At 32.3% G+C, this 24,436-nt stretch overlaps 3 protein-coding genes across 10 annotated transcripts; 1 reads left to right on the plus strand and 2 right to left on the minus strand.

Moving 5' to 3' along the window:
* The first annotated feature begins 397 nt into the window (after positions 1-397).
* On the plus strand, positions 398-2,816 carry LOC140967408 (interactor of constitutive active ROPs 4-like). Of its 8 annotated transcripts, XM_073427919.1 has the most exons (4): positions 550-632; positions 942-1,015; positions 1,421-1,494; positions 1,575-2,816. In XM_073427919.1, exons 3-4 carry the CDS (start codon positions 1,478-1,480, stop codon positions 2,677-2,679), a joined length of 1,122 nt encoding a protein of 373 aa, XP_073284020.1. In that variant the 5' UTR covers positions 550-632; positions 942-1,015; positions 1,421-1,477; the 3' UTR covers positions 2,680-2,816. The 8 variants fall into 8 exon arrangements, with proteins under 8 accessions (XP_073284014.1, XP_073284015.1, XP_073284018.1 ...); XM_073427913.1 differs by having other exon boundaries at positions 398-627; positions 1,421-2,816; XM_073427917.1 differs by lacking the exon at positions 942-1,015 and having other exon boundaries at positions 488-627.
* Positions 2,817-4,860: 2,044 nt separating this feature from the next.
* On the minus strand, positions 4,861-6,996 carry LOC140967359 (gibberellin 2-beta-dioxygenase 1-like). The gene is made up of 3 exons (XM_073427840.1): positions 6,279-6,996; positions 5,831-6,182; positions 4,861-5,263 (listed from the first exon to the last, which is right to left on the minus strand). The coding sequence occupies exons 1-3, from the start codon at positions 6,671-6,673 to the stop codon at positions 5,012-5,014; spliced, it is 999 nt and encodes a 332-aa protein (XP_073283941.1). The 5' UTR covers positions 6,674-6,996; the 3' UTR covers positions 4,861-5,011.
* Positions 6,997-18,549: 11,553 nt separating this feature from the next.
* LOC140967452 (cationic amino acid transporter 8, vacuolar-like) lies at positions 18,550-20,844 on the minus strand. Its single transcript, XM_073427977.1, has one exon. The coding sequence runs from the start codon at positions 20,543-20,545 to the stop codon at positions 18,707-18,709; it is 1,839 nt and encodes a 612-aa protein (XP_073284078.1). The 5' UTR covers positions 20,546-20,844; the 3' UTR covers positions 18,550-18,706.
* Between the last annotated feature and the right edge of the window lie 3,592 nt (positions 20,845-24,436).

A 24,436-nucleotide genomic window follows, 5' to 3' on the forward strand; every position in this document is an offset into this window, starting at 1 on the left:
AATAAAATAACATAAAGCCATGTAACAAGATTGAGATTTAATTAAAAAATAACAGCCCACCCTTTAAATATTTCACTTCCTACAACTCCGATCTGTTACAAGAAAGCTTGACCATAAATTTATCCAACTGTATCTATGATATCATACTTCATCTGTATATTGAATAAATGAATATAGATATATTTTTTTATATCTCAAGTTTATCCGGTAAACACCGAAATATGACGTAGTATGACGACTACAATTCCATCCTCATAAAAAAATTTACACACACATATTTATATATACATATATGATATATGTTGTTACTACGTACATTGATGAGTATGATTTATTCACACTCGTTCACCTGTAAGTAATTCAAATTCTATCCAAAAAAGAAGAAGGTAGTTCAAAATTTGAAAATGGTAATATGGGTTTAATGCATGTACATAAAACATATATTTTTTACCGCTTGTCTGGGTCCCGTGTAGAGCTGTCCATTTATATTTACAGATATGCATTAATAAATGCCATTCAACGGCTACAACACCCCACTCTTCATTTTCTGTATGTTAGGTGTTCGTTCTTGATCTTGTGCTGTCTCCCATTTTGCAGAGAAGAAAGGGCAAACGAAACTGGTTCAAGGTAAGGTGAGATTTGTGATCGAGTCATTTCTTTGATTCTGAGCTCTGAATTCTTTTTTCCAAGATTTTGTCTTCATGGTGTCAGTTTTTTTTTGGGGGGTTAATTCGCGATTATGACAGTGATTAACTTTGATCTGTCGCTCCCTGTGGGGGATTTTTTTGTTTGTTCAAAGCTTGATTATATGCTTAGTTAAAAGGGTTTTTGTATTTTAACAGCATAACCTCAAGATTCTTGAAATTAAATGAAGGATTTAATAATAGATGACTGATTCTTGATCCTGGATCTTTATTTGCCGACTATTTCTGTAACTTCAGATCTCATGAGCATCCCCTTGATCATCGTTTGTTACACAACCAAATTGAATCCCGTACGACGTACGTAGGCAAAGGTCTGCACATCTTTTCATTGCGTTAAAAGTTGCCATAAGTGGACTGCAAAGTTACTTTCTTTTGTGGAGAAAAAAGCATGCGTCGAACCTTTGACACTTCTTTATGTTACATGAGAAATGTCTGAGAAATCAACTTGATTTTTCCTCGTATGTTTGTTTTAATCTTTACTTGAAAAGGTATGATGAAGCTATATACAAGTCTTGATTGAATGCTAGACTTTTTTTTTAAAAAAAATTTAGGTGCATTGAAGTAAATGTGATACTTCATTAATGATCTCTCATGGATAATATTTCAGGCAGTCCCTTGTTCTTCCGATTTAGTGTTAGAAGTAAATAGTAATTGTTCTCGAATGTGTGCCGTCTCTTGCTGAAACCCCTTCTATTATAATATTTCAAATTATACAGATCAAACATTAAGTTCTGCTGCTGTTAAAAATTATTTGCCTTTAAACTTGATCAAGAATGCCAAGAACAACAAGGTATTTCTCATAACCAGGAATCTCATTATTGCATCGATTTGCTGTCATTTCATTGATTTGATCAAGATTCATGAGAACAGGTTAACAGAAGTGCCTCAAAAGCAAACTCCCCGAGGCCCCCCTCAACTCAGGACATCGAGCTCTGCTTCTGATCCACTACACAATCGTGTTAGAACTGAAAGGAGCCCGAAAATTGCAGAGGGTCGTTCTCCTCGTGGTGCCCAATCTGATCCGGTAAATAAAAAGAAGCTCGGGACGCGAATTGCTGATTTAGAATCTCAACTTGGGCAAGCTCAAGATGAGCTCAAAAGTCTTAAAGACCAATTAGTGTCAGCTGATGCTGCCAAAAAAGTGGTTGAAGAACATCTTGAGAAAAAAGTAAAGAAACAACAAAACGTCACAGAATCGATGCAGATCCAAGAGAAGCACTCAGCTTCAATGAAAACCGAAGAGATGGACATGAAAAACAGCAGTGTTGCAGAGTTTGAATCGTCTGATGAAGCAGAGAACGAAACTGATGTTTTTGAAGTTCCTATGGAAACTAAGACACGAGTCGTATCTAGATCCGGTGATTTGTTGCCTGAAACGCCAGTAATAACAGAGCCAGATAATTCCACTTTTGATGAGTTGGGATCAAAGAATGATGAGATAAACTTGTTGAAAACCAAGCTCGACGAAAAAGAAAAAGAAATGGGCGTTTTTCGTCGAGAAAATCAGAGCTTAAGGAACGAGCTTAACGAGAAATCACTTAATATATCATCAGCTCAATCTCAGATAGCGGAGCTGATTTTTAAGTTGAATAAAGCGGATCAAGAACTTGAAAATACTAAAAACAACGCATTCCAGATCAACGAGAAGCTAATAGCCGCCGAAAAGGCAAAGGAAGAGTTAGAAAGTGAGATGAAGATGCTTCGGGTGCAAACCGAGCAATGGAGAAAAGCAGCTGACGCTGCAGCAGCAGTTCTAGCAGCAGCAGGGGGAGTAGAGATGAATGGAAGAAGGATATCTGAGAGGTGTGGATCCATGGATAATCACTATAGAATCCCGGTTGGTGTGTATCCCGGTTATGCTGATTCCCCTAGGCCAATGGATGATGAAAGTGATGATGTTTTTGAAGGCGGAAAAAGAAAAGGTTCTGGTATTAGAATGTTTGGGGACCTGTGGAAAAAGAAGGGCCAAAAGTAAAACCTCAAATTTTCTTTTGTTGTTGATGTGTTTATGCTTGATATTCAAATATGGTTGCTTGCCATCAGTATTTGACTATTTGTACTCTGATTACTCCGACGCTCTCGTGATTGATATTCAATAAAAATGGAGTTATAATGATATATATTTGTTCGTGTGCGCATTTAGTCTTCTTCGACCTTGCAGACAATCTTATATAAGGCATGATTCTCGACAATAAAATCATGTAGGATTATGTTTCCAAACATCACTGTTTGAGCGAGAAACATTCAGTCGCTAAGCATACAGAAGTCGAATTCATAACATAAAATCACAAGCAGAATACCCCAAACAAAAATTCAAACCTCATGTCTGTCACCTAGCCATTCTGGCACATTCTGAGATTTTATTTAAGTTGAGTTGAAAATTCAACCTGTTCAATGTGCATTCTGCCAGAGGGTTCAAACCTGGTCTTCGATGCAACTCTATGAAAGTACCCAACTCTTAATCCAAACGTTATAAGATGTCGCATGTATATTTTCATATGAGCTCACACATTGGAAAAAATTATATTTTCTTTGTAATTATTCTTGGGTTAAAGAGTAAAATATTACCCGTAGGACAACAAATGGAGTGAGGCTTTAGATGGGTAATAGCCAAATAGTTAAGCTTAATTAGCCCAATAAAGGACCATTAAGCTCATGTAAGGGCCCAAGCCTGAAGTCCTCCAAAAACCTATAGACAAACCAAGTCTCTCTTTTCAAGGTAAGTTCTCATTTAGTCTCAACAAATTCTTATTTTATACTATCAAATATCTCATTTTTTGATCACATCTTTAGTTTTGGGTAGCGTTGAATTGAGTGTGGGAGGGTTTCCATCGGGTAATATCCGAGATTTCCGCATTCTCTTGAATTCTCCTAATTCAGTAATAAATTTATTTGGCTACATCAATCTCCAACTCATCCTCTTGAATGCAATCTTCCTGATGCTCCTTTCACGCAAAAAAAAATTTCACATAAACCCAATATTATCTGAAAAACAAGCATAATTTATTAGAAAACTGTTATTATTGTTGTTCTCCGCCCGTGGAAGGGCTCATAAGTCATAACTGGGGTTATCGTCCTTCTACATTTAGACCCGGAGGAGAGGTCAGGGTGGGGTTTCGCTGTCAGCGATTGATACGGGCATGGGTTTTAGTCAACTTTATACTGTACAACGATTTTGTGCATTGAAGACGCATAGATTTTAGGTCTGGAAATTCGATCAAGTTCATTTGGACTTCTGAAGGGAGTAATCGTGTGTGTGTGTGTGTGTGTGTGAAATTAAATCCACAAGCAAAACTGTAATCGATTGACTTCAATACATAAGTATTGTGTTATGAAATTTTTTTATATTTCCTTATATTAAAGAAAATGTATAATAATACTTATAAATTGAGATTCAAAATACATTTGAAATGACAAAATTATCCATGTATTTTATTTGGAGAAATCTTTCAAAAATACTTGTACATCTAAAATATTTTTATCATTTCAAATGTACTTTGTAGTTCAATGTTTAACCAGCATTGTACATATAGCATAACTATTAGGTAAAATATCGTGACATTGCTAGTTCAAATATTTGGAAAATTACTTCCTAGAAATTTAATTAGCCCCAAATATCTACAAGTCAATTATTGAAAATAACTTTGAAAGAAATAGATTTTTTAAGAAAACGTAGTCTTAACCCCAAAAAAAAATGAAATAGTCTTTATAGTTTTGCTATACGTTCCTATTTTCAATGAATGTAGATATAAAGTAATGCCAAACAAAATTTCAGCTCCAAGAAACTAGAAGTTGAAGATAATTGATCAGGGCTGCCAAGAATTTGACTATATCCCTTTTTTTTTTATGTTTTTTTTAAAAAAAAACCCATAAAAAATATCATATATTGAACAAGTGATGCAACGAATTTGCCAGAGAATATAATATTCTAATCCAATTTGAGTCTTCGACAAAGAATGATTTTCTGTGAAAAGTACATGCCGGCCTAAGTTTGATGTATTCTGAATTGATTATACAATTCCATCTCCAGTAATCAATTTCTTGAAATACTATAGATATTATGGTGGCAAAGAACCGTTTATTATTTAAAAAAAGAAGAAGAAAGTATGAATGAATGAATGAATTATAGGGGCAAACTATTTATACACAGACAAGATAATTGATGAATTCTTGAATTATGAACAAACAAGTTACATGATGTATGGAGGAGGAAAGACAGACAAGCAAAAGTAAACACGAACTTTGCCATCTATGGAAAATTTTGAGTCCGACTGTACCAAATCCCAAAATGTGCCAGGCAAGCATCATCAAGAGGCCACATTAATTTTCTCGAAGAGGCCCAACCTGTTATCAGCCAATCTTGACTTGTAAGCAGATTTTTTGTACTCAAACCATGTAAATTCCTTGTACAAACTGGCTTCCCCTTTCATTAGTGAAGGCAATGGGGCTATCTTCTCGCTTAATGGTGGACCACCGAAGTATATCATCGAAAGTCTTGCTTTTGAGCTATTGGCCACAACTCTATGCCTTACGCTATTAAACCTCCCATTAGTCATTACCTGCCCAAATACACCCAGATATTTCGTAATGAATTTCCTTTTTCTTGATGTGATTGATGGGAAATGACACATAAATTATCTCAAAAGACTAACTTGTACATTATATTGTAAATAGGCTTTTTACTAATACTCATTCTTCGAAGATAGAACCTTCCTATTTTATACGATTAAATCCGAAATTTTAAATTCCATCTTAGTTTTATTGCCCTTCATTTTCATGGTTCTAGAACCATAGATGGGTGACTTGGAAAACATAGATGTGAAGGGATCTTCCAAGATTCGTTCGATTTCACATACAAGGCAGAAACGCGTGCATGAAACAAGAATGATGTCATAGCCTCAAGGGGTCAACACAATTTTCGGCACATTTTTTAATCTATATACCTCACCGGCCTCTCTTTTAATCATCACATCTCACACGTTATAAATAATATATATACATGGAAAAATTAATAATTCATAACAAAATAAAAATTTATTTCTTTGATATGATTTCCTATGATATGTCTATATATAATTATAATGTGTACGAGTATATATATGCATGTGTTCAAGGGGTTGTTGTACCTGCAATGAATCGCCAACATTAATGAAGAAAGAATTGTGATCAGGCGGGATGGAAATCCAATTCCCATCTTTCAAACAGATTTGAAGGCCACTGGTGTTATTGGATCTAAGAACAGATATGACTTGCGGGTCAGTGTGTTCTCCAAATCCAATCAAATTCCTCGTGCTATCGGATTCTCCCAAATCTGGGCATGGAGGGTAATGATTCACTCGGAAAACAGAGTCACTCTGTTCATCCATCAGAAGTTTACTGAAAACATTTCTTGGTTGGATCTTCAGCCCATCTGCTAGCATTTCAAGAATCTCAAACGCCATTTTCTTCACGGCTGATACATAATCTTTCAGAACACAGCTGCAAAAAATTACAGAGAATGTAAGAAATGGTGGGAAAAACCAGAGGTAAAACAAAAAACCTTCACTGTCTTGACTGAATATGTTAAGCACTCACGGGAAATTTTCTGCTGCTTCACCGAAGAGGGACGAAAAGTTATGGAAATCTGCTTCGGTATTTGAATTCAAAAGCAAGTACTCAATCCAACCGACATCTCCATTCGGGCCGATCTTTTTGTTGCCATAACCGAAAGGGTTAGGCGGGCCTGCTCTCTGCTTATCAGACAGAGGCAAAGAGAAGAACTTAAGAGCTTCCGATTCCAAACCTCTCATGTATTCAAAAGGGACGCCATGATTGATCACTTTAAAGAATCCGAACTCTTCGCAGGCCTTAACTAGCTGCGTTTTCGAGTCGGGTTTGGAGAGGTCTATCAGTGGCACACCAGGGGAAAATGTGAAGCAGTTCTTGGCTATGGAGAACTGTTCGGTAGCTGGTTTCGTGAGAACCACCATTGGAAAACGAGGAAGTGGAGAAGCAAAGGTATAGAGATTTATCAAAGATTCAGACAGGTGAGTTAAGGTTTATGAATGAAGGAATGGGGAGGGGTGGGGTGTTGGTTGGCTATTTATAGAGGGTTTTGGAGAGAGACGATGGCGAAGAGAAAATGGGATTTCGTGAACAAAAAAGTCGTACTTGAAATTATGAGTTAGTAGAATTTTGTGAACGGGAGATATTGGCTGTTGAATTCAATCATACTTAATTAATCAAATAATTTGGTGTCCACATAAATAATCATGTTCATGTACGAATTATGCCTAATTTTTGTGTTAAAAGTTGGAATTTTTGGAAAAATGACATAATATCGTAATAAAAAAAATCTAAAATTTGGAGAGAAATTATATATGTACAATAAGAGTCATGTCTTATATCGATTTTTTGATTATATAATGATGACATAACATCGTAATCGAAAATCACGAATTTCGAGAGAAATGATACATGCACTATAAGAGTCATGTCATATATTGATTTTAAGATTACACAAATGTATTTTTTTATATTAAAGTGTATTTAGGTAATTTTGTAATCTAAAAAATGATGTGTAATCGAGTGCAACTCTAAATATACATATAACATAACTCAAATTGCAAAATGTCGATGTTTAGTGACATCTCACGCAATAAAAGTAATACACATTGCATATTAGTTATGTTTATAGTGTAAGTTTCTTGTGAGACAGTCTAACGAATCTTTATCTGTGAGACGGATCAACCTACCGATATTCACAAAATACGATATGTGAGACCGTCTTACACAAATTTTTTTAATATTTATAATGTTAGTTAATGGTTTCCATAAATTTTATATTTTANTACACAAATTTTTTAAATATTTATAATGTTAGTTAATGGTTTCCATAAATTTTATATTTTAAAAAATATAAACATAAAATTTCATAAATGAAAGTGAGAAAAGCAAGAAATAGTCAATTTGGTGCTTGGCTGGTCCACGCCTTCATCAATTCCTAGAACGTTCACACAGCTTATTATTTGACATGTGTAAATTACGTGTTTGTTAAGTCAATTTATATTAATTAAATGCATTTTTTTTTTTGTTGAATTAATTAATTAATTAAACACTTTCTAATGTCGGCAGCAGGAAAACCCAAACAGTTAATTGTAGAAAAATTTTATATTTCCTCTCCTATATCAATACTTTGACTGTCCGGTGATTTTTCGTTCTGATTTGATAAACCTGTAACTGATGATATCTGATTATTTATCAAAGAATACAAGTTTTCTCGTAAAAAAAAAAAAACACTAAGCATTTCGTTAATCGGTCAGATACACACTGGTAGGAGATTGAACAAGAAAACATGGTATTGGACCAAAGCATGCAGTAAGAAGCTAGCAGCGTACGATTTGAAACAGAAAATTTAAACAAACACGCAAGATTGGGGCAGAGTACTTAGATTTTTACCCAAGAAAGACGCATGAAATATACTTTTTTGTCTCCCAACGAGTGCATAGGTGGGAGAACTCAGATGGAAAAAAAAATATTAATTGACTTTAAATACCCTCTAACCTTAATTAAAAAGTTGCTAAAAACTCTCTCACCTGATAATACGATGGAATGCATGCTTTTTTTTATACCTAATAGTTACTTTCCAAACCATATAGTTATTTAAAGGGTAATTAGCTTTCATTGACATAATAAAAATACAAAGATTTTGACATTAAATCCTCATCGTTCCAATTTGTGCAAGGAAATCTTAAAGCCATAATTGTTCACCTTTTACGTGTACCTTTTTCGGGTTCATGTATCTATTAATTATCATCGTTACTTATTTGACTTCTGGTCAAATGGATTATTCTTTGTTAAATTCTGATGTATATATGAGCTAGCTAGGTTCTATTTTCTATTCCCCACAACCTCTCACGCTTCACTTTCACTATATTCAAAAGGACACAAGGATATGGCTTGTGTCTACAAAATGTGTTTTTCACGTCGACCATTATATTTTATCATATAAAAAAACAATTGACTAAGTCTATGTTACAAAGAAAGTGTATTACATCTTTTCGTGATTTTACACAAGAACGTTAATTGAACTTATGATGTTTTTATTTGGATTTAGAACATTGTTATTTTATAAAATAAATATCGGTGTATTACATTGACGGATTTCAACAATTAATCCACTTGCATTTATGACAGTTCATAGATTAGTGAGCTTTCATTCTTGGAAATTTCTCGACAGCAAACACTGATAGAGTATGCCCATGGCAATAATAGTAAATATAAAATAACAAATAAAAACAACCATTTTCTTGTAATATTTCTATTCATGGTGATGGGTATTATGAAAACTTGTCTGAATTGCTCAAAATGAAAAATAAATATTATTAAAAAAATGAAAAATAAATAAATTACGTAACGTATACTGTGGGCCATGGGCAGCCATTACTGATGAACTAGGAGTAGTCAACATCGTCGCTGACTGGGCCCGTTTTAGTAAGCTATTCTTTTTCAGCCCCCATCTGATTTGTGGGCCCGTCTAGTCAACAAAACTTTTCAATTCCTTCTCCATTCCTCTTTTCCGTTCTTTCTTTATTTTAAAAGTTATTCTTTCACCTATGATGGTAAACCTTATATATGACTATATGAGTCACAAATCAAGAGGAAAAAAGTAAATCGCGAAATATACATAAGTAGATATCCGAAAGGACAATAAATATTGATCTTGAGAACATATCTCATAATATTTTAATGAAAAATATATTTTATATGATAATCGATTATGCGACATCGGATAATATCAATTCACGTTACTCCAAGCTAGGGGTGTAGCAAGAAGTTTTCCATCATGTGGACAAATTTTGTCTCGAGAAACATCTTGACGAGTTATATCTGTAAAAAAAAAAAAACTTGTTTTATGGTTGTCGGAAAGTGAGAATGATGTGAAAAATATTTAAAAAAATTAGAATTAAAAAGATAAATTATATTCAATCTAAATCATCTACTATCAATTGCTGTTTTATTTTTGATTTCTTAATCATGTACAAATCAAAGCATATTTTTAAATCAGAATGAAACGGAATAATTTTTTTTTGCCAAAAATACTCGGAAACATGTAATAAATTCGCAAAATAAAATCCCAAATTAAATTTAGAAATATTATTTCTTGTTCATTCCAATTATTGCCTCATATGATCAGTTACAGAGCCATAAAATTATATTATTCTATTCCCTCAATGTGAAAACTGTAAACTGAACAACGACCTCTAAAATGCAAGAGCTTAACACAAAAATTCATGTGATATTTTATTGTTCACTTTTCAATCATTCATAACACGAAAAATGTTCACACAAAAATAAACTCCCTTTAAACCAATTGATTTTACCATATTCTAGATAAAGAAAGTTATAAAATCAAATATTATATAACCAAATCAAATTCAAAAATTGCAAAAAACTATATTATTTAAACTATGCATGAAAATGAAATGCATCACCAAGCAAAAAAAGGAAGACATCTTGAAAATTGAAAAATAATTACAACTACCAACAAGGTTCCTATTAATTAAATTAGAATTTGAGAGTTTCTACTTGGATATATTTTTGTTTGTCCAGACTACCTAAACATTTTGGCCAAAAAATCTAGCCAAACAATTGTCCACTTTTCTCCTCCGACCTCGCCCCAAGCGTTACCAACTCGTCTACGATTTATTCATCTCTAAAATAAAACAAAATATTTCCAGATTCAATGAAAACTTCGCTTCAAGAAAACCCTTAACATTTAAATAATTGGATTGGGTTCATTTATCGCCGTTAAAAATATATATATATTTCATTTAAAAATTTGAAACCTTTTCACTTTAAATATTCTCTTCCATAATCAAATTAACTATAAGCAATATAATAATAATAAGTTTTACGTATATTTCAATTAAAGTCGTACTGGGATAATGGGCCACAAATTTGAAGTTGGGTGACGTGGAGCAGTATAATTCGTGTGTTTCCATGTCGACTGTTACGTGCAAGGCGCGTACTTTTGGCGTTGGTTGTGGCGAATAGGTACGGGGACTCCCGCATTTATTAGCTTGCCGGACAAAAATAGCTAGCCAGGTTGGCCACCCCACACGTATTTGTTAATTCTTGCGGTTGTGTGCGTGTCTTAACTTGGCTACTTTGTAACACATTTTGCATATACCTACGTGGTTCAGGTATGGCCAATAGAACTAACTGCAAAAGATTTATGCCTCAACATTTGAAGTTTGGTCGGGGTGATCTATTTTGGAGTGAAAAAGGGTCCGCCCCTGATTATAACTTTGCTATATGGATTTGTTACGCATTTCGATCATGCAAACTTTGCAACGACTACTATTTAATCATTATTATCTTAAAATGTTGTATTTTCAAGAGTTGGATGTTTGAAAATTAAATAAGCGATAAATTTTGGATACACGTGTCTGGCTTCTCTGACCGACGCAAGCAAGAGTTTTGGTTTCCTTTTCCTAGCTAGCCCGGTCTTTGTCCCAAAGTTGTTATTTAAACGTCAAAAAAATATTGATGGCGAGAGTTGGTTTTGGTCCCAATTGTAGCAATGGACCAATAATTGAAGCACAATCCTATAAAATTGGGGCATGCATCCATATTTTTGGTTAGCAGTGAAAGCAACTAGTCAGACTGGGGAGATAAGGTGGTAATGGTGTACATAATATACAAGCGCAGGCAGTTGTAGGTTTGAGACGTGAGATAGGGGGATGTAGCTAAAGGCTTGATTTGAGTGAAACATCACAAATATCACCGGATTAATAGGAAAATGAATTAGTCAATCATTATTTTTTAGAAAAAAAAATGACATTTTTAAGTGTACTTCAAATATATTGCAGAAAGTCATTTTTAAAAAATAATAATTGACTATAATTAAATAACTAGATACTCTCAAATATTACATTTGGTCAACTGTTCTAATAAAATGCATTAAATTTAAGATATGTGCGTATTATAATGCCTAGTTCTTACCAAGTTAGAACCAAGGTTTTGGGTAAAGTAGCAAACAAGGTAGACGTGTTTTCAGTACGATATCGGTATGAATTTTTTTATACCGTAATTTTCGATACGATATACGGTGTAAGATTTTCGATACGGTACGGTATGGTACGATATACCACCCCTACTCAGAACTAATTATTCCTAGAGTAGCAGATCTTTCTAGCGCAGATCCATACAAATGGTGGACGAAATCTTGCATATGGAGATATGTACTGTCCTTGACAATAATACTATGTATGTATCCCTTACATTCCGCATATCTAGTATGTCTTTAAAATTTTATTCCTCCAAATAAGTAGAGATAATAATATAAAGTGAAGTTTCCCTAAAATAAAGAAAGTGAAGTGATTATTACTTCAGGGTATTAAACCGACATTAAGTTTGATTTTCACGCAACACACTAATCAATAACTTATCTACTTAATTTGTTAGATGAAAAACAAAGTGCTGTTATTATATAGCGTCGCGTCTTTCTTTGCATACGTATTTCAATATATATGTATCATTTTGAATAGATAGAGTTGATCACATAATGTAATATTTATGTTTGAGATGATAATTTCTCTTAATTCATTGGAGGATCCGATATCCGATTCGAATGGAAGAGCTTATGAAGAGATTTTTGGACCCGATTAAGTAATCGGGTAATCAGATATTCAGATTTTCGAGTTTGATGGTAGGTCTGGGAGAATCCTATTCATTCTCCACCCGATTACCCGATTAATTTAAATCGGTCGAAGCCGATCACGGGTCCGGTTTAGAACGCATTCAAAAATCCTTTTGTCCGTGAAATTGGTCAAAAATGGCCAAATGAGGATGATGGAGGACATAAAATCTTACCTAAATCCGACTCATTGTCATCCCTAATTTATATCTCTAATATGTGTTTTATGATAATACGAGAAAACTATAATTTGATTCTATATGTTTTTTTTTTCTACTTTAATCATCTATATATGTTGTTAAATTTCAGTTTTGATCATATAATTTTTAATTTTTTACAAGTTTATTAATTTTTCATCAGGAATGTTGATGTGACACTTAACTAAAAATGTCACCACATCAGCGTTATGTCAAAAAAATATTAAAATTACAAGAATAACAAAAAGTACGGACTAAGACTGGAATTTAAAAACATAGAAAACAAAATCTTATAGAGAAAAACATACGTAACTAATATTGTAGTTTTCTTCATAATAAGATGAATCCGTACCATATAAAAAACCAAAGTCGTGAGAAATTGATTCATCACATTAAGATTTTGATATATAATTGCCTTGGAAAAAACAAGAAGATAAAAATTGGTTTGGTCAAAAGTAGTATTCAACTTGTTTTGAACTAGTTATAAGTTTCGAAGAGTAATATCCCCTACTACTTTAGATGTCACTTTTGAAATCTGAAAACAGATTCACAGAGTTATCACAATCAGATGTAGACATAACGTGCATTCTTTTTAGTTTATGGGCATCAAGAAACCCCCGTGGATGCACGCACTGCATTAATCGCAATCCTTGACAACTATTCAATATCTTACCAAAAATCAAACAAATTGTTGCTTGCCTAACAATGTTTTTGACCAGATATTCAATCTAGTTACTAGTTTGGTGGGCTCAAATGCCCACAGATCATGTATAAGCGTACGTGCTAATGTCAGGTTTGCAAAAATGAGTAAGGGTTTTAAACAGCACAATAACTCAAAACATCATTGTTCCAATCGATACACTATATTATATATATAAATAATTAAAGAGAGTATATACCATAGCACCAAATAAAGCAAAAAATGGTGATACCCATTGAAAATTTGATGGTCATACGAAGAAAAGTTGGACAATTGCGTGCATTATCATGAGTTGGTCTGGATGTAGGAGAGCACTACTAATCTTATCTCCATGTTTGGGATAAACTGATAGTTGTGATTGTTCGAACGATCTTTTTGAATACATGGAGAAAAGGTCAAATAAATTCGGGTCAATACTAAATTATTATTGTGGTGGAGTCATGAAGCTAAAACCACTCACATTCTGAGGATATTCAGTTTGTCAAATCAAAGGCATGCATACACAAAAGTAGAAGTGACTGATGCATAAGCGATTTTATCGGGAATTTGATTGATGTATATGCGACTATGAGCTGTCGTCATTAACAATATCGTTTCAGGGATTAATATATATTTGGAATTTAGATTAGAGGTTGCCCATGAAGAAATATAATATTGTAATATTGGTTCAGTTTTTCGTATTTCTTGAAAACATTTCAGTTTCCCATTTAATATAATATTACGTTTTATTCTTTTTTTTTTTAAATTGCATATTGGTTCTGTCTCATCTTAAAAGAAGGATTATTCTTCGACCATTTGTGGCAGAAGATATTTCCATTATCATGCTTATCTAACTTAGCCACCAATAAGAAGGGAAAAAGGTGGGGTAAGTTTGGTCATTGCCTTTTTTGCACTTGGAGCCAATAAGTGAATCCATGTTCCATTTATTTAGCGAATTTCAAGAACTTGAGAAGTGTTGGACTTTTACTGCTTTAGGACTGTAGTTTTAGATAAGGAAAGGGGGAAGAGGACTCGGTTGATTTGGATAGAGTCCATTCTTAAAAGCACAAAAACTCTTGTGAGACAGTCTCACGGATCAATTAAATCGGTCATAAAAAAATATTACAGTAATACTTTTTATTATGAATATCGATATGGTTAACCCATCTCACAGATAAAGATTCGTGAGATCGTCTCACAAGAGACTTACTATCCTAAAAGTTAGAATGCGCAGAAATATTACGTGTAATTGCAACGTGAAAGTATATGCTATTACTATGAAGTTCTATTATGATTTGATTATATGGTACTGAAATTCGCTTCACGAAAACAAAGTCAAGTCATATTCATGCGTACACACAACACCACTAAATTTATCGTATTCACATTTCACATAACAGAAGAAAATAACGATAAAAACACCGCATTCGTTAATGAGAACTAAATTTAAGTTGCATTTGGATTGAAACTAAAAAATTAAAATCCAAAATAACAAATCTTTTAGTTTGTTTAGATAAATCCATTCTACCTACAATGAATTTTAAATCTTTAACTAATCATTTTTTAAATCATCATGATGGATTTCTAATTCCTCTCGAAGTCATTTCAAATTCTTTATTCAAATACTTTTTAAAATCCAAATAAAACATTAAGAAGACGTTTAAAAGTTATTTTTCATTGTTTTTTTTCTTGCATGGAAATCGACTCTGCTTTTGAATCTATTATTTATTATAAAATTATAAGTTTTCATTGTTTATTTACTAAATTACCATCATGTCTTGTGCTTGTCTTTTGGTATGCTTTATGTTCATCTTTTGGTATCACTATATGCTTTTCTTTAGATATTCATATGGTTATTTTGTCATTTGTCTGTTTAACTTTGAATTTTATTATTTTTTTGTTTTTTGTTGGTCGATTTAATTCCAGAGTCACATCTCAAGGTTTAATATTTGCATCGCCACTACATTTAACAGTATGTTTTTCTTTAGATATTAATATGATTATTTTATCATTTGTCTATTTAACTTTGAATTTTATTTCTTTGTTTTTGGTTGGTCGGTTTAATTCCAGAGTTATATCTCGAAGTTTAATATTTGCATCGCCACTACCTTTGACAACATCCATTAATTCGATACAGACGAATCAATTATATAAAATCAACTGATATAATTTCATCTTATCTTATTTTATCATGTTAAATACAAGTAGTAGTAATAATAATAATAATAATAATAAAGGGTGAGAAAGATGAATACAAATCTATATAGAAAATCTAAAATATTAATTAAATTTTTTACTTGATAGTTTCTATTTTTAAGAAATGAAATTCACTTAAACGTCATAGTCAAATTATTCATGGGTATGAACTTTGATTTACGATCATGTTTCAAAACAAAATGAGATGGAAAAAATAATGAATGAAGAGAATTAAGAATTAAGAAATAATTATATTTTTATTTTTTTTTTAAATACATTACATTTTCTCAACTTTTTTTTTATCGAATCAATGATATTAAAAAATCTATCAATCGACAACTCAATATTCCACTCTTAACGTATAATTGTTTAGATGAACACAAATCTATATAGCAAATATAAAATATAAATTAAATTTTTTATTTGTATAGTTTCTATTTTTAAGAAATGAAATTCACTTCGACGTCATAGTCCAATTATTCATGGGTATGAACTTTGATTTACAATCATGTTTCAAAACAAAATGAGATGAAAAAAAGGAATGAATGAAGAGAATTAAGAATTTAAAAATAATTATATTTTTTTTATTTTTTGAAATACTTCACATTTTCTCAACATTTTTATCGAATAAATGATATTAAAAAATCTATCAACTGACAACTCAATATTCCACTCCAACGTATAATTGCTTAATAATAATAAATAATAATCATTATATATATTTCTATTCGAATGAATATAAAAACTCTGATTTGAAATCTGAAAAAAATAAATAAATAAACATAGAGTAATCATAAGAGTCGTATAATTTCAAATAAGTTAATAGAGTTTCATCTTATAATGTTTAAACACATATCTATATAGCAAATCTAAAATATAAATTAAATTTTTTACTCGTATAGTTTTTTTTTAAAAAAAATGAAATTCACTTCGACGTCATAGTTCAGTTATTCATGAGTACAAACTTTGATTTACAATCATGTTTCAAAACAAAATGAGAGGAAAAAAAGGAAGAAATGAAGAGAATTAAGAATAAAAAAATATGAAATATTTTTTATTTTTTGAAATACATAAAATTTTCTCAACATTTTCATGAAATCAATGATATTAAAAAAATCTATCAATTGACAACTCAATATTCCACTCCAACGTATAAGTACTTAATAATAATAAAGAATAATCGTTATATATACATTTCTATTTGAATGAAAAAAATTTTTGAATTGAAATCTAAAAAAGATTAAAACATAGAGAAATCATAAGAGTCATATATAATTTCTTTAAATAATATCAACTTAACATAGTGATAATTTAAAATAAATTAAACAATTTTACATATCCAATTTCGGGGGAAAACAATTTGAACACATGCTATAGAAATTTTAATTTTTTGGGAAAAAAATAAGAAAAAAATACAATATGGCATTAAGAAATATGTATTGATTGACAAAAAAATGATTCAAATTATCTGAATCATCATATGAAATTATAATACAATGAAAAAAACATAATTGAATATATCTACGTTATAAGAATAATAAGAAGAAGAATATGCATTAGTTACATTAAAAAAGCCAAGCAAATTTTTGTGGATATCATTGTTAATTTACTAAATTACTCATATGTCTTGTGTTTGTCTTTTGATATACTTTATGTTAATCTTTTGGTATAACTATATGTTTGTCTTTAGATATTAATATGGTTATTTTGTCATTTGTTTGTTTAACTTTGAATTTTATTCTTTTTTTTTTTTGGTTGGTCGGTTTAATTCCAGAGTGACATCTCGAGGTTCAATATTTGCATCGCCACTATCTTTGACAGAATCCACTAATTCGAAACAGACGAATCAATTAAATAAAATTAGAGGATATAAGTCCATCTTATCTTATTATGTCTAAATAATAATAATAATAATAATAATAATAATAAAGGGTGAGAAAGATGAACACACACACACACACACACACATATATATATATATATATATATATATATCAAATCTAAAATGTAAATTAAATTCTTTACTTATATAGTCTATATTTTTAAAAAATGGCATTAACTTCGACGTCATAGTCCAATTATTTATTGGTGCAAACTTTGATGTACAATCATGTTTCAAAAGAAAATGAGATGGAAAAAAGAAGGAATGAAGATAATTAAGAATCAAGAAATAACTATATTTTTATTTTTTCAAATACATCACATTTTCTAATATTTTTTTTATCAAATCAATGATATTAAAAATCTATCAATTAGCAACTCAATATTTCATTCAATCGTATAATTTTCTAATAATAATAAATGATAATAATTATGTAAACATTTCTATTTGAATGAAAAGAAAAAAATATTATTTGAAATCTAAAAAAAAAAAAGTTAAAACATAGAAGATCATAAGAACATATAGTTTCTTTAAATAACATTAACAAAACACAATGGTAATTGAAAATAAATTAAGATATTAATCAACATCAAATCAGACAATGAAAAAAACACGAAAATCAGATATGATGATATAATTACTGAATTTAATCGAACAAAGAAACATGATTTTTTTTTAAAAAAACGAAAAAGATATTGAATGATTCAAAAATCAAACAAGGAAAATATTGGAGAAATTAAATCATGGTTGTTTGAAATGATAGATAAACTGTGAAATAACATTTGTTATCGAGAAATTTGTGAAAAAATTATCTGCCTACATTGATTTACAAAGTTACGACCAATATTCATAGTGCACTCAAATTCGTTATTGCTTCTAGTATATTTAAATATAGAAGTTACATAGAATGAAGCGATATGGCGAACAATTTTGCATTAGAGTTTGTAGGGGGGGAGCTATTCGTTTGCAAAAAAATTTCTGGATTTAGTAGTACTCCTAGAATCCGAAACAAAATGATTTTCTTCTTCATAAAACTTTTAAGTGAAATTAAAAGGCAATTAATTGGGAGAAGCATTCGTAACGAATAAGTTAATTGATCTAACCACGCTTCAAGATTTTGTATTGTTAATGCCTCAAAGGTACATTAATTTTCTTTTTGGTTTGTATTTTATTGTTGGACTAAATATTTCATTCAAGCTCAAGCGTTTTCCCATCTTTCTAAAACTTACATTGACAGAATACTATTATTTGAAATGAGGTGCGGATATCAATCCAAGAGTCTTACACTTTAGTTCAGTGCTCAATTAGCAAACATATCTTAGCTTTTTACATGAGATTAATATGAACAATGACAGATGAAGGATAAAATTACAAGCCCTGCCTCGTTACCAGCTGACTCCCTTGGTCCAAATCTTCTTTTCCCTCTTCAAGTTTCAGTTTTTGTTCATCCATATGAGCCATGTCGTAAGTCGCATGAACTCCGGCCAACAAATAATAAACTAGCATGATGAAACTACATATGAGGAACCGCCACACGGCTACAGAACCAAGAGATCCGATTAGAAACAAATTCATAGCTATCGATAGAGATGGCAACCACGGAACAAGGGGAACCCCCCATACTTTCGGATTCCTGTGCTTTGTCGTAAATGCCAGCCCTAAAGTTCCTAGAAACCACAGGCCTCCGGTCAAAGCATACCCTATCCATTCCCTATTCTTGGAATTCCAAAGGACCGTTATCCCAAGAGAAGAACCAAAAATAATGAATAGTGATGTGAAAAATTTGAGGGCATCACTTTTGGGGGTGACATCCTTAACATTGTACCTTCTAAAGAGCAAAGCAACGGCCATAAGCATGAAAATGAAGAGAGTGCTGAATGATAATACACTTGATAAAACGTCCAAACTCGAGAAGAAGGCAAGAATGCAGCTACCTGTGGTTATCAACAAGGTAGCGTAAATAGGAGTTCCTGTCTTGGGATGAACAAGAGCAAACCAAGGGGGAATCATGTGCGCCCTTGCTATCTGAGTGGTGTAACGAGCCTGTCCCATTGATCCAATTAGCATACTGGTCGTCATTCCCTTAAGTGCCACAATGCTAACTAAATACTTAGCCCATTTCATCCCAATTCCATCGAATGCGACAGAATACGCGGCATTGACATCCACTTGAGTATATTTCACCATCATGGTGAGAGCCAATGCCATCAAGCAGTACACGACAGTGATCAAAGACATCGACCCAACCAGCCCCACTGGTATGTCCCTTGAAGGCCTCTTAACTTCCTCAGCCATGTTAGCAACCATATCAAAACCCGTATAAGACCAATATACTACCGCGGCGGCAGTAAACACCCCTTCCGCCCCATATGGAGAAAACGGAACCAAATTCTCACTCTTTCCATGCACAAAACCAACAATTATAATGAACACAATCACTACGGCCCCGAAAATGGAACTAATCCAATTCAGCACCGAAGTTCTCTTCGTGCCCGTCATTGCAAAACCATTAGCAATGGCCAAAACCACTACAGCCAAAGGATCCAACAGATTGAACCCCTCAGCAAAAGAATCAACTCTTATCCTCAAAAAATCAGGATTACTTTTAATAATGCTAGCAAAATAAGATGACCAAGAACGCCCCAAACCTGCAGCCCCAACCAGCCCTTCCAGCAAAATATTTCCAGCAGCGATGAAGGCAACAAAATCCCCCAATTCTATACGAAGAAAAGAAAAAGACCCCCCAGCAATCGGGACCTCAACAGAAAATTCAGTATAACAAAACACAGATAATAAAGCGGATAAACCCGAAATAGCATACGACAGGATAATTGCAGGACCGGCGTGATCGTGGGTTTCTTGACCCGTGATGCTGAAAATTCCCGAACCGACGACGGAACCAAATCCGAGCCAGATAAGATCCCACCACGTGAGGCATTGCTTCATCTCATTCTCCGATTGTTTCTTGCACTGAACGAGCTCATTCACGTCGGAGGATAGCCCGAATAAGCGATCTTTGAGACGGTGGGGGGTCTTGGAGAGGGCGGAGAGGTAGGTTGAGAAGTCTTGGAAGGTAGGTTCCGGGAAAAAATCTTTCTTGCTGAAACGCCAGTACGATTTCCCGGCTGGAGGTTCCATTGTCGGCGGTGCTATTGGAGTGGTGAGATCTGAGGCTTCGGACGAAAATTTGCAATTCTTATGTCCCATAATAATTAGAGAGAATTTGAGTCCAAACTGGCAATCAAGGGGATTGCCGAATATTGTGGAGTGCGAATGGAATCCCAAGAATCGAGGAAAAAGCGTTTGGAACTGAGTCGAATTCTTTCAATCGAGTTTCCTTTCCTCGTACTGAATCTTGTTCATCTTTCTATCCAAATACATCCATATCATGTATAGGCTATATATTTTCCTCATCCAAATTACATCGATAAGATTCCGATGTCTTCCACCTCAATTTTCGTGTAAATAATTTCCTTTGTGTGAGTACTTTATTTTTAAAATAATAGATAATTATTCTGACGATTATCGAGATCAAGAAATTTTCTTGTTTTTAGTCTAATATATTATGATAATATGATGTTTTACCAAACATCAATGTAATCCTATTTAAAATAAAATCTTTATCATAGAACCAATAACCAATCAATCAATTTTCTTGTTTTATAATTTTTATATTCACACAAACTTTTATAATATTGTTTCATTGATCAATTTTGTGAGACAAATCTCCTACCCGAATTATGAATATATATTCCTTTTCATGTCAAAAAAATTTCATTGCAAACATAAATTTAGTCAACATTAGATTTGTGAGACCATCTTATAACATACATGTTTTTTTATCTTTATAACTGTGTTATAACCAACATCTGTAAAAACCAATTTTTTTCCATATAAATAAATCATTGCAAGGGAATTATGACCTTGGATTCTTGTACTAGAATAAGGTATAAATATTAGAAATCTTGTAGATTGGAAATCTTTATAATCAAGACAATAAAATCCTTACTTGTGCATGCAAATTTCGAAATTATGGGAATTAATACAAGATCATGGAAGATTTGTGCAAGGCTTAAAGAATTAAGGCATGAAGTTGCATAGGATTTTCGAAAATCCTTCTAGAATATATGCCTAAATATTGGAATGCATGGATGCATGGGAGCTTGCAAGGTAAAGTGGAAACTAAATCATCAAGTTGACTCAAAAATATCCCTTGACTTAACCTCACTAATTTCGAACCAAGCAAGGGGGAAAGAATCAAAGATTGAATCCCACAAATTAGGTAGTCAAATAATGCAATCATGGAATGGATTTTGGGAGACAAAAATATGAGATTTAGGCAAATTTTGGACATGATTTATGCACCAAATTTAGCTCCCATCCCTCCACCTATAAATACCCCATCACCCCATCATTCTTCACACCCCTAAATCTTGAAATTCCTTGCTGAAAATTTCGAGAATTCAGCAACTCTCCCAAGCCGAAAATCTACTCAAAGTCGTCCAAGAAATTAAGCCGAAGTTCTGTCCGAAGAAGGAGCAAGAAGCGACCCTAATCTCGAAGCCAAGCCACCACGTTTTTAGCATCAATAATTATTGTAAGTGGGCTGTTTTAAAGGTTTAAAATTTCGAATTTTGTGCATATGTGATTTTCGTTTTTTTTTAAATAGTCGAGTACAATTCTTTTCCTACTCCTTTTCTTGTGTCGATTTGTCATACGGTTTTTTTTCAAAGCACTGTGAGGAGTCGACTGTATATGGGTGGGAATCCCAACCATGACGTACCCTTACGCGGTGGGGGAGATAACCGCTATACGGCCTCGTCCCCTTAGAGGAGTAAAAATTAGGGACTGACGTCAGTAAACCATAGAAAGTAGATGAGTCGCAGTGCTTGGTAAAGTGTTTATGCATGTGATACGAAAAATATTATGCGAGTCAAGTTCTATTTTCGAAAGTTATGCATGTTGTTTGTATTGTATTCGATTTTCCCCCACTTGCTGAGTATTCCCAAATACTCACCCCCCTTACAACCCCTCCCAGATAAGTTTGAAGAAGAAATCGAGGAGGAAGAATCCGAGCAGTTCTGGGGATGGTGAATTTCAAGAAATTAGATCAAGTTTAAGTTTATTATTATGTAGTTTTACGTTTCCGCACTAAACTCTGTTATTTTGGATTTCGGTATTGTAAAGACAATGCTTATTTCGTTTGAATTATGAATTATAAACTGGTTTCGGTTTAAACTGTGCTACAAAGGCTTGTTGTTTTCAATTGTGTGATTGTTAAACGACGCCGGTGTCAATCCCGAGTTTCGGGGCGTGACAACATCTATATAATCGAATTCAAATAATGTCATGATGTTAACTTATAACACGATTTTCATAAGTTAAAGGTTTGATTAGCAATATATTTTTCAGCCCGTAGTGCCTCCTTTTAGTATTTTATATAAATTTCAAGCATATTTTGATTTCATATTTACTTTAATAAATAAATATTTTAATGTTGATATAATATAGACCAACCTACTTTTTTTTTTTTTGAAAGATTGGTCAATCTACTTTTGGGTTAAATTATGTAGTTCATGCAATTTTTTAAGAGTAATTCTAGTGATTTCAGAATTTATATTTATGAGATGGGTCGACTCGAGATACGATATCATATGAGTTCTTGTTATTTATCAATCAGCCAAGCCTGTTTTCTTCAAATGGAGTACAAAACACATCCGACTCCTGCCTCTTTAAGAAGCCCATCGAGATTGGTTTTTAATTGGTTCATATTTCTCATAGCCCTAATAAAAGTAATCGGGCTAGTCCACAAACTTACCCAACGCCTAAAAGAAAGATTTACTCCTGTAATCGGGTATATAATTTGTTCTATTATTTTTCTGAAAATTTTAAATAGTATTTCGATTTTTTTTTAAAATAATGAAGATTTTTATTATTTAGCAAAAACTTATGTGAGACGGTCTCATGAGTCGTATTTTGTGAGACAGATCTCTTATTTGGGTCATCCATGAAAAAATATTATTTTTTATGCTAAGAGTATTACTTTTTATTGTGAATATCGGTAGAGTTGACCCGTTTCACAGATAAATATTCGTGAGATCGTTTCACAAGAGATCTACTCTTTATATTTATAGGGATATGTTAGTGCTTCTTTGTAAAATTTAGCGTGCATATTTTTGTTATATACAACGAATCAGTTGAAATTTTGCCAATTCTTATTGTGAAATAAAATTTTGAGGAGATAATATTTGACGAACATAGAAAACTTAATAAATGTAAATATTGTCAAGGTTTTTATATACAAGATAATAATATATACATAAAAATATAGATTGCTTGTTTTTTAAGTTCGTGCATTCTTATTCAATGGTGACAGCTTAGATCCACTCAATCCTGAAATTCTGTTTTAGTGTAAATTCTATAATAAAGTAGTGCAGTTTTTACTTCAAATACAAACTGATCTAATTCAAATCTTACATTAAATATTCATTTCATTTTACTTACATTAATTCTTATAATTGATTTAATATATTTATAAAATTAATAATATAATAAAATTTTTATATTTGATGTATAAATATTATATTATTAAGTATTACATTAATTTTAAAAAATAATTTTAAAATTATTAGAAGGTACAAATAAATTACATGTTTATAGATTATGTTAAACAGGTATATTATTTAATAACCAAATTATTTATTAATTATTTATAATCTTTAAAAATAAATAAATATTTTTTTAAAATTTAATTGAAGCGTGTTTTTGGTTCAAAATTGGAGTCAAGATGCTCTTAGGGTTAGGGGTAAGGTAAAAAGCAAACTCTACGGGGCTTCTAGAATGCAAATAGTAATGTATTCAGGAAGACAGGAACGTAAGAATATTTAATGCACGAGGCCGGGCTTATAGCCCAGTGGTCTCACATTCTACCGGAATAGTCGGTTTCTTCGGGTTCGATCTCTCATCTCCGCATGAGTTGTAATAAAACAAAAAAGAATATTTCATGCACAGAATAACAATTAACGTATGTTCACCTCAATAAAAATATGAAAAAAAAAATACTTTTAGTTTGTATCTGTGTGATTTTGACAATCAATT

The sequence above is a fragment of the Primulina huaijiensis genome, unplaced genomic scaffold (assembly GCF_012295235.1).
Source record: "Primulina huaijiensis isolate GDHJ02 unplaced genomic scaffold, ASM1229523v2 scaffold25037, whole genome shotgun sequence".
Classification (NCBI taxonomy): domain Eukaryota; kingdom Viridiplantae; phylum Streptophyta; class Magnoliopsida; order Lamiales; family Gesneriaceae; genus Primulina; species Primulina huaijiensis.